The following is a 10,941-nucleotide window of genomic DNA, read 5'->3' as shown; positions in this document are numbered from 1 at the left end:
TTAACCAACACAAATCTAATTATTAAATCTGCGAAAAAATATGGAAAATAAAATAAATACATTAGCGCACTTATCAACTGCAGCTTTATGTATCACTGTGATGTTCATAAAGGAATTTTTATATTTTACTGTCAGAGTTTTTCACTTTTCAAACTCATTTCAGTTGTTACTAGCAATTTACTTTCCAGCTTATTACAAAATAGTAATTAACAATATTAAATAATTTCTTGGGTAATTGGTGCTTAAAAGAGAAACATGTTCCGTTACGTATATATTATTTCCTTATCTGAACTGCAACAGTTGGTTCTAATGTACTAGCAGACTGACCAAAGCAATGCGATTCCATTTAGTAGAAATTACAAAATTTCATTAATTGTTCTACTAATTTTAAAATATTCCATCTTGAAAAAGCGGGAAGGCGAAGGTTTGTGGCGCTTTCAGAAGAACTAGGAAGCCATACTGATCAAGTTTCGTGATCAAACGTAATTCGCTACCTGTCAGCCACATAACAAATTTAATGTATTTGTGCCAATTAGATTTATTGTTAAATTCGTAATATTTTTTTCTGGCGATTTAAAGGTCTTGCGTGAAATATTCAATATGCTATTATTTATTGACAGGCACCTGCAATAAAAAATAATCTAAAAAAATAGATGTTTTCTGTATTGTGGTTGTTTAAAGGACAAGGTCTGGAAAAGTTATTCATTATTCATTATTCAAAAGTTACTTTGAAAAGCATTAATGTGAAATAGGAGCAATGTGGAAAATTGTCTCAAAATGAGTCTCGTCTTTACTGACAAGATTCCACATTTAACACTTATTATGAGCTATTTATGGCACAACAGGTTACTTTGTCTTTTGACAAATGTGTGCTAAAATTTGATTCAAATTTTGTTTTAGTAAGTATGGTTATTTTAACTTTATCTAACTTTAACACTGCTAGTGGAATGCAATTGTCAAATACTGAAAAAGTTTAAAACAAGTAAAAATTTAAAAAATTCCAAGTGATATGTGAGAAACAAAAACATAAAAAAAACCGAACGTTCCGCTGAACTATTCTCATAATAAGTAGGACTAACCACGTTTACGAACCAGCTAAACCACCCACACACACTAGAAAAATGCCTTACGATTGCATTACATATTTAAAACCATATTTAAAGTTGCCACCCTGTATGTAGGTATACGCGAAATCACTCGAAGGATGCTGATGAATTATTGGTCTGGAATAATTTACGACAATCTGTTTTGGTTAATCCTTGTAAAACTGTCGTATAAACGGGATAAAAATATTATCTGGAATTTAATTTAAATATTTAACGATAAAACCTAAATTCCTTTAAAAACATTCCATAATAATGTCGTATTTTATAGTCAATGTCTGCATTTCAACTTCTCTTTCTTGGATATCTACATCTTCAAGGTGACTGACATAAAAGAACATTTTGCAACAATTTACGTAAATTGTCTGATCAAAATATATAATCATGTGAGAATATAAACAAATTTAGGCCAACGTTTAACTATATTGTTTACCATTTAACGACGTGGATTGTCCAATAAACCCAGCATTTAACATCGCCTTTATTTTATTATGGCTTCGTGGAAAATTTCTTTACTTATCACGAATACCACCGCACTCGAGGTAGAACCTAGGAATGTTGCTGTATGCCATTAAGCTTCTGATTTATAGAATAATGCTCTTAATTGTTCGCCCTTTATTGGAAAATTATTTTCTTGCACTCTCGACTTAGACTGCCATATAATAGCCATTTTTAATACTATTCTTTTTATACTTCAATTGGCTTACCAACAATTCGTTCTTCAACTAACCAGCAGGCAGAAGTAAAATACCTCACTAAACTGGAAATTGTTAATTTTACATAACAGACTGCATTTCGTACTCTGTTGCCAGAAAAAAACCGTTCAAAACCTGAACGTATAAAGCCAGATAAAAACAATACCGCTATTGATCAATTGTCCTTTCCATTAAACAATCTGGTTTTCAACCATTTGCTTTTGACGATTTAATAAAATATCCAAGTCGTGTTTTTTGTTCCTGGATTAATCGAATTAAATTACATTTAGCGGTTTCTGTTGTTTGCGACCTTGGTCAGGACAAATGTGAAGTAAAAAAGAAAAAGTAAATTATTTATAACATTTATGTAATTGTATGCTACTTGGATAAAGTAAATTGTGGCAGTGCACACAAGAATAAGCGAAAGAAACAGTGACACTTGCATATTGAAGTTATGTCTCGATAAGTAAAGCACACGAATATTTATTATACAGGATGAACCAATTTTGCGATAAAGATATATTCTTAATTGCGGTAATTTCGTAGAAATATTTTGTACATGAAAATACATTTTACTTAATGATACGAAAGGGTGTATCCGAAAGTTGTTGTAACGAACAAAATAGAATACTACGTATATTATCCAGTCCTCAGATGCGATTGCCTAGAAGCATATTTTTAGTATACGCTTATAAAGATATGATAAAATAGAATATTTCAAAAGTTATGATAAAATTAAATTTTGTTCATTCAATATGTTCCTATCAAAGAAAAATAAGTTTTTTCTTGTAGGGTTGTAAAACTTTGCATATAGAGCGCAATTTAAATAAGCCATTTCAACGGGCTATTTACAATTTTCTACACCTAACGAATAAAAACATTTCTTATTACCTATTAGCAAACTTTTCAGTTTCAACGTCTTACTTTAGCTTCAAATCATTATTTATTGTCGAAATACATTTTTTCTTAGTGCATTTCCACAATAAACTGCCTCTAAGATTATCAAGTTAATAATTTTTTTGCGTAAGGAATTTAGAAAAATTTAGTTTCAAAAAATTTAATTTCATGACAATAGTGGTACAACTTGCCAAAAGAATTGCCATTTTTTAAAGAAAAAGCTATAGCTTAAAATATGTAAATACTAATGAAAAAATAAATATCGGCCTTTTATATATTTTGGAGATTTATAGCAGTCTAGTGGTTTAAAAGGAAATATAATTAGGACTTTGTTACGAAATTTTCTTATACTTAAATTTAATATTATACTGAAAATTTTAGAGGTTGTCTTGTTTTATTTTTTTACGAATCACATCTGAACTTCGATTTTTGCCACTAACTCTTCCAAAATAGCACTTTTACACGTTTTTCATTTTGTGCTTAATATTAAATATTCTCCAAAGAAAGAAATGCTGATGGGAAAGTACAATGCTACTGAAATTACTTTGTGTTAATACTGAAGCTGAAGAATAATTGCTGAAAATTAATCTTGTTCTAGGGCAACCTTAAGAGATGCTTGAAATATCCTGTAAATGTAAATTTTGTAATGATAAATGACAACATTCAAATTTGAAGAGTTTCTTACTTCCAAAGCAGAATAAAACTGCCAAAAAAATTACGAAATTTAGCTGATTCCTATTAGTCCATGGTCGAAACGTGACATCAGTTGCACGAAATCGATTGCAGCTGATTTCAAATTAATCTTCGATCTAGAACGACCTCCTAGTATGAACAACATTTTGTTGTTTCAAAATGTCAGTTAGTTGTATGCATTTACTTGACCAAAACGGGGAATGGCAGGTTGAGAGTTGTTTTGAGTTATTAACTTCGATGTGCATTTACGTACATTATTGTTTCATTAATAAATTAGTGTCTGCACTTGGTACATGAGCTGCGACATTTGTTGGTTTTAGCTAATGTATTCATTTTTCTATAGAAAGCTTTTAATCTAGTAACGAAATATGTGTTCAGCTAGAGTTTGGACGATGTTGGATTAATAAAAAAGTATTTTAAGTGCCAACTTTAAAAATATCGTGATTCAAAAGAAACAAATACATTATTAATATTTATTAGTTAAGGGTTGCTTTTTTGTTAATTACGAACAACTGATTTGGGAAACCGCCTGTAATTAGGATTTTCGTGCTTAATTTCTCTTCCCAAGAGCAAATTTAAAGTTGAAAGAAGCAGATTTATTTCTGAAATTTATGTATAAAAATAACATAAATTTATACAAATACCACTTGTCAAAGAAAAAGGTAGACATTTTCAAAAAATTGTGTAGTTTGCAAAAGAAAGTCTTCAACAAACTAAAAAGCCAGACAGGCAGAATGCAAAGAAATTCTGAGAGATGCAGCTTGATGGCGATGAGCGATGACTAATTATCTATCTATCTAAGAACGCAAACGAATCTAGATGTTTAATAAACTCTGGATAAAAACAACTTTATGTAATTCATCCTTCAGTCTCCACAAAGTTTCTTAGCTGCGAACATCGATTGTTCAAATAAATTTTAACTAGGTGCAAGTGAATTTCTAATTAAAAAATGGAATTTGGTTTGCTAATTTCTTGAAACCTATTCCTCTCACAACTATGGAGGCTTCGGTCGTCTCCAGGGTTTTACCTTATCATGATGGAAATATATGACTGAAAACTGCCCAATCTCTTGATATTGACAGAATAATACAGTTGAGAAATATGTAATCGCTATCAATTGTCTATAAACTTGCACTTTTCTCATTTACCACATGTATCGGAGAAATCTCTTTGTTAGATGAATACCAATTAATGCGGAAATCAAATTGTTTAATCGATGTGGTGCCAGGCGTCTGGTTTTAGCAAAAACCTGCAGTTCTTTGGCTTTTATCCAATAAGTTGGGTTTGTTTACTGATATTAAATCTATTTTATGGTCAAGTTTTAGGAACTTTGGCAAACCGTTATGGTTTCAAATGTTAAAACTTCATTCCATTTTCATTTGTTACCTCAAATGAATGCCTGAAGAAATTTGCCAATATGTTGTGTAACGTTTGCAAAAACACAATTTCGTTTAAATGAGTTTAGGGTTCTATAGCGCGAAACTTAAATTTGAAAAAAGGTTTACCTCACGTAGTTTACAAAGTTGCATTCATTATTGAAAGTCAATCGTATCAAATTGGTATCAATGAAAACCTGCTAAATTTTTAAATTTTTATTCTGAATACACAACAACCTTTACAATATATTTTTTTCTATTTGTTTTGAGTGTAAATCGAAAATGGGCAACTTATATTCTTTTTATCGTTTCAACTTGAGACTGAGTTAGTGATTCCGTGAACCAACTATAGTTTGGAAGATTGCTGGAAGATGAAGAAGAAGTTTGATATACTTGCTTCATTGCTTCTCAAGCACTTGAAATGAAGTTATGTTCTTGCAAGCAAGAAGAACATCTTGTACAGCTAATGGTTATAGTTCCCATCAATAGTGACAATTATTGGATCTTCCCGAAAATCGTGCATGAAGCTTCAGACAATGAAAGTAATCTTGCATTTTTATTTATAAATACTAGCCAATGATACAGGCCAAATATGGGTTTGACCAAATGTCCAATTAAATGTCTTGTCCTTTAGGAGCTCATCAAAGATCTTTCACAAGATTAAAATGTTTAAAATTCATATTTACTTTCTATGGCTTATTATTTTAAGAATTGTGGTTCCAACCAAATTGATGCACAAAATTAATTATTATTCAAAACCGTCTAATAACCATTTTTTATAAAAATTTCAGTGTTTTTAATTTTTTTTGACGTGGAAACTTGGATTTTTTAGTTTTATGAAAAATAGAATTATGCTTCAATAAAGAGAAGATGCTAGTTTTTTCCTTCAGATTCAAATTCGATTTTAATATTTCCATGAAGAAATTAGATCAATTAGAAACGACGGAATTAAAGAACTTGGTTAGCAATATTCGAAAACAGCACAAAAATCATGTTAAAGTCTATAGAAATCTGAACTCTATTGGAATAAAATATAGCACAGAAAAACATAGAAATAAGAGAAATTAAAAACGACGTATATATCAAGATGTTTAGAAAACTAACTGGTGATGAAATCAGATCCTGGAAAGGAACAAGAAATTAAAATCAACAAATGAAACCAATGCTTGAGATTCACGAAAAAAATGTAGTGAAGAAATTAAATATCTTATCTATCTATAAAAAGTGTCCAGTAAGCACATATCAAAAGGGTACTGCGATATTCTTTGAAGACGATCTGACCTAACTTTTATTAACAAAAAATGTATGGCTCCTCTGCTTGATGATCAAAATTCTTCAAAAAATTTATCTTTTTTGAAATATTGGGAGAATGGTACGATAGCATTTTGGTGAAACTCGCTGTGAATTTGTTCTTATGGAAGACTCACATTTTGATGAAACAATGGAGTTGGGTTGTTTTGGTGGTGAAGTGGTGAATTCTTGAGTGTCGTGGTACAAAAACTACCAGAACTTTTTCTAACATTGTGAAGTGCCAAGAAAATATTTTTTTCGCAAAAACTATGAATGATACAAAATCTTACAAAGAGCACAAAATTTTGAATAAATGATATTAGTGTATCAACCAAAAAACAAATGAGTTGATTTCATCCACCAAATAAAAAGTTCTGGTAGTTTTTGTACCACTACACTCAGGAAGTCACCACTTGTACAAAACGAATGAATTCGATTGTTTCATCAAAATATGAGTTTAATCTATAGGAACAAATTTACAGCGAGTTTCACTAAAATACATCGTACTATTCTCCCAATATTTCAAACCAGATAATTTGTTTGAAGCACTTGGACCATCAATAGCTGAGGAGCCAGACATTTCTTGTTAATAAAAGTTAGGCCAGATCGTCCTTTTGATGCAAATAGTATCTCGTATCCTTTTGATCATGTGCTTCGGGACACCCTGTACTTTAGGCTTCAATGTTTCTATTTGGTATAAGGCATTTTTTTCACTTAACGAGTAACTCACAGATACAAGTGATTCAAATAAAGTTTGTGAACTATCAGATAAATCTAGAAATTTGCTTATATTGTTTGGAATATGTCCGTTGTTAAGCACTTAAATGTGATGAATCACATTATGTAAAATAAATACCGTAATAAAACTAAACTTGTTTTCCATCCTTCGTTAAAATGCAACCCATCAGAGCAAGGCCGTGTACTTGTCATGATAATTTTGGAATCGCAAAATCACCAATTAATTTAGACGTGTCGGATGTAGAACTGGTTCACTTTCGCCGAGTATTTGATATAAAACAAGGCATATGCAAATAAAAATGTTTGAATAATTAATATTATGTGAATTTTAAATTGGCTAATGGAAGAATGTCAATGCCAACATTTAGAGCAAAGAAATGTTGACGATAAAGGACAAGAACTAGTTCCGAAGCAGTTGCTCTAATCGCTGCCTTTGATCAGCACATTGTTTTATTATGCTAATTCGGTTCTATGTGGAAATACTATTTGCAAACTGGCCATCAAAAGTGTCATGAAAGAGCCTGAATAAATAATTATAACATATGTATTTAGAGCATTTGTTTTAACACTTCAAGTATGTTTGTTGGAAGAAACTATCAAAATCCGCCTGATTTAGGTAAAGAGCGGAAAAAATAGTGAAACTATTATAAATATAAACTGTATTTTTCTTGTATAAAATCACAACTTTATACAACTAAAAAGTACGTACGAAATAGATTAAGGCACATTTACAAAAAAAACTATCTACATGTGAAACTTTGGATAACAACATGTTGTCAGCTGGCAGTCTAAGTGTTTCAGTTGGAGTCTTTACGCATGGCAGAATGGGTAGTTGGGGCAAGCTTGAGCATTCACACCAGCTGGGATTTGAGCAGGCTGGGCAGGGGCGGAGTACTGTTGGGGGGCTGGCTGGTAAGCTGGGGCTGAGTTGTATTGGGGAGCTGGTGCAGGGTTGTACTGGTTAACTAGGGCAGCCTGAGCTTGACCTGCAAGAACCGAGCAATTAGCCAACATGAACCCTTCTGATCGTGTCCAACAACTCACCGGCGTATCCAGGAGCCAAAGCTTCAGCCAAACCTTCTCCACGGTAGTCACCGTCTCCAATGTATTCACCACGGTCCAATCTCTGTTGAACATCGGAAGAGTATTGGCTTTGAGCAGCAGGGGCGTACTGTTGGGGGTACACTGGGTTGTACTGAGATACTGGTGCAGGGGTGGCTGCAACTGGGGCTTGATACTGCACAAGCACACATTAGTTAATATAAAGTTCCTATGCAGACTCGGAAAATGTTGAACTCACTTGTGGGTATTGAGGGGCGGGTTGCTGGTATTGAGGGGCGGGTTGTTGGTACTGTGGGGCGGGTTGTTGATATTGTGGGGCAGACTGTTGGTATTGAGGGGCGGCGTTTTGACTGATGGCGACCAAGGGGTTGGAGCAATCAGGGTAGTTAGGGCATGATTGTGGGTTGATTCCCGCTGGGTAGAGGGAAGCTGGTTGGCCTCCGGCTAGGGGTCCTTGGTAGGATTGATGTTGAGCCAGGACGGATCCGGCGAAGCAAACGAAGACGGCCTGAACCAAACAATGGTACAATTGTAGCTATTTATTGAAAATTATTTATATCCTAGTTCTAAAACATTTTCCAGCATTTACTCAAGTCATACTTTTTGGAGACCCCTAAACCTTCTTGCACTTGCTACAGTTGTTGTTCCTAGCATATTCCTAACGGTTGGATAATTGGCCCAAATATACTGAGTATTTGACTAAGTCTTCCAATTAAGGTTTCACCTCTAATTAGTCGTTGGAACACAACCCACATCTGATGTCTCGCAAATAAATCAGTCTCTTTTGGGAAATGCGGAGGCGAAGTTACGTGGTATTTTAAACAATATGCATATCCTTTTACCCTGACGAGCAATTTGATTCACCATATTTTATTTACAGTGTATATTTTCATCGAGAAATCTTAATTTATAAGTAAGTTTTATATCGGTTTTCAAAGGAGTAGTACTTGTGAAGTATATGTTAAAATATATAAAAAATTGGTGTTTTTTTCGCTTTAAAAATGTTATTAAAATTGATAAATAAAGTGCACGCTGTTTACCTAAGAAAGGAGAAAGTCGATGTTCCGGAGCTCTAGTTTTAAAATCAAACAATCAGTTACGAAGTATATTTTATTATAGAGTTTTGCTTTCGATAGAATGTAAATAACATTTCCTTCATTTTCAATTATCGACATTTCAGTAACAAATATTAAATCAAACAATTGTCGAAACAAAGTCTTCTTATCTTTAGTAAACAAAGTCATCTAGAGTAAATTTTTCGACGTCTTCAGATAATTGGTCAGCTTAATAAATGCATTATAAAGTCTGCCGTTGTTAATTTTTAAATTATTTTCCTTGAAACAGCTTTTCCGTTTTTTTCAAATCTTTATAGAAATTAGTTTGTATACGTTTTCATTAAGTTAATTCGGTAATTTTTATCTTCTGCTATAATGACAATCTGCTATTTTATATATAAATGAACTGATATTAGAAACTCTATTCCATAAATTGTGTGAGATAATTACTCTTTTCAACAAAACAACCAAAAAAAAGATGTCGAATATTTAATTTTCCTGAGTCCGATGGCGAAATCACTTAAGCCAAAGTTTTCATATCATTTAAAAAAAATGAAAAGAGGTTTTTGGAGTTATTTTTAGCGTAAATAAGTTTCATTGAATTAAATTTTTTATTTTTTTCATTTAATTTTATCATGTATTTTTAAACTTTAAAGTATTTCTTCCTACGCCTTATATTTAAGTTTCAGTTGGATGTTTAGAAAAGTAATTGTAATTTCTGATGAATCAATTTGTACCATAATTAACTTTTTGCAAGACACCTTACATTTTGTTTCAAATTTTTATGGGTTTTCTGGATATGGCTAAGAGCGATATTTTCAGAACAGCTTTAGTCTTCATATATCTGCCACTTTTTATGAAAATGCATATAAATCGATGATGATAACGGCTAAGGAATTAATAAATTACTTTCATTTATTATATTTCAAAATACGGAAAAGTTTGTATACGGTAAGAACGCGATTTGCATTAATTCAGATCTTTAATTTTCAAGAATCTTTAATTTGGATTTGGGCTCCAATAAGTCCAATAATATATTATTTCTTCATGAATAAATCTCGAACCAGTGGACTTTTAGGCGAGAAATATTCCTTCAAACAACGTGCAACTAATGAAAAGTAATAAAAATAAGTGAATAATTAAATACCGACTAAAATGCTCAAGTTTGACTTAAAAGCAGATGCAAACATTATTGAAAGTGAATTAAAAAGTTGATAATTCCCGCAAAGTTCAAATTCGACCACAAAGTTTTGTAATTAAAACTTACTTCACTTGAGACGCCTATCAATTATTTTTTATTAAAACAATCACCTACTCTTTATATAATGTTCTAAAGCCACATAATATAAAAATAAAATACAAAACCTCAAACCGTACAAGTACGAAACATAAGAGCGCACTTACCAGTTTTACAAACATATTGTTTCTTGTTTTTGCTGACAAATGCAAATGACTGCCTATCCAAAATTCTCCTTAATATTTATACCAGTACCACACCCCAGGTACTGGTGGCAAGTAGCCCTGAACTTAGTCGAAATTCAATGTAAAAATTTCAACTAATAATTGTTTCTTATGCCGGTTTCGTACGAAAATGGATCAGTGTACCTTGCCAACCTTCTTAAAGATCGCTTCAGGTTCCGCCGGACAATTTTTTCTCATTGTTACCAGGTACCGGATACCCAGTACAGAGTGAGTACCTTTCGTATGTGGTCACTTTTTCATTAATTGGATGATACTTTATAATCATTTTTAATTGGAAAATTATACTTTAAACATTTGCTTGAGCAGTGTTAGCAGTTTTTAGTTAGTTTGATTGGAGTTACTTTTTACCGAGTAGGACTTAGTTTGATTGGAAGTTTTAGTGAAGTGATTAACATGCGAAAAGTGTTCACTCTATTATTTTTTATCTTAGAGTTTTAAATATTTTACTAAAGATTTAGGGTTTCAGAGCCTTTTTTTGAACTTTGAAATTGCCATCATCCACTGAAAATATATTGTCAGTGCATGACCATTGAAAATCACTTTCGCAAAG

At 32.1% G+C, this 10,941-nt stretch overlaps 1 protein-coding gene across 1 annotated transcript; it reads right to left on the bottom strand.

The window, feature by feature from the left end:
* Nucleotides 1-7,434: 7,434 nt before the first annotated feature.
* LOC109545200 (DNA translocase FtsK) lies at nucleotides 7,435-10,414 on the bottom strand. Its single transcript, XM_019915744.2, has 4 exons — nucleotides 10,314-10,414; nucleotides 8,093-8,362; nucleotides 7,837-8,029; nucleotides 7,435-7,778 (listed from the first exon to the last, which is right to left on the bottom strand). The coding sequence occupies exons 1-4, from the start codon at nucleotides 10,326-10,328 to the stop codon at nucleotides 7,603-7,605; spliced, it is 654 nt and encodes a 217-aa protein (XP_019771303.2). The 5' UTR covers nucleotides 10,329-10,414; the 3' UTR covers nucleotides 7,435-7,602.
* Between the last annotated feature and the right edge of the window lie 527 nt (nucleotides 10,415-10,941).

This window comes from Dendroctonus ponderosae, unplaced genomic scaffold (genome assembly GCF_020466585.1).
Source record: "Dendroctonus ponderosae isolate FM_Combo_2020 unplaced genomic scaffold, Dpon_F_20191213v2 Dpon_F_20191213_503, whole genome shotgun sequence".
Taxonomy (NCBI): Eukaryota; Metazoa; Arthropoda; class Insecta; order Coleoptera; family Curculionidae; genus Dendroctonus; species Dendroctonus ponderosae.
The sequence above is the reverse complement of the archived record's forward strand: the minus strand, read 5'-3'. Positions and strand labels throughout refer to the sequence as shown.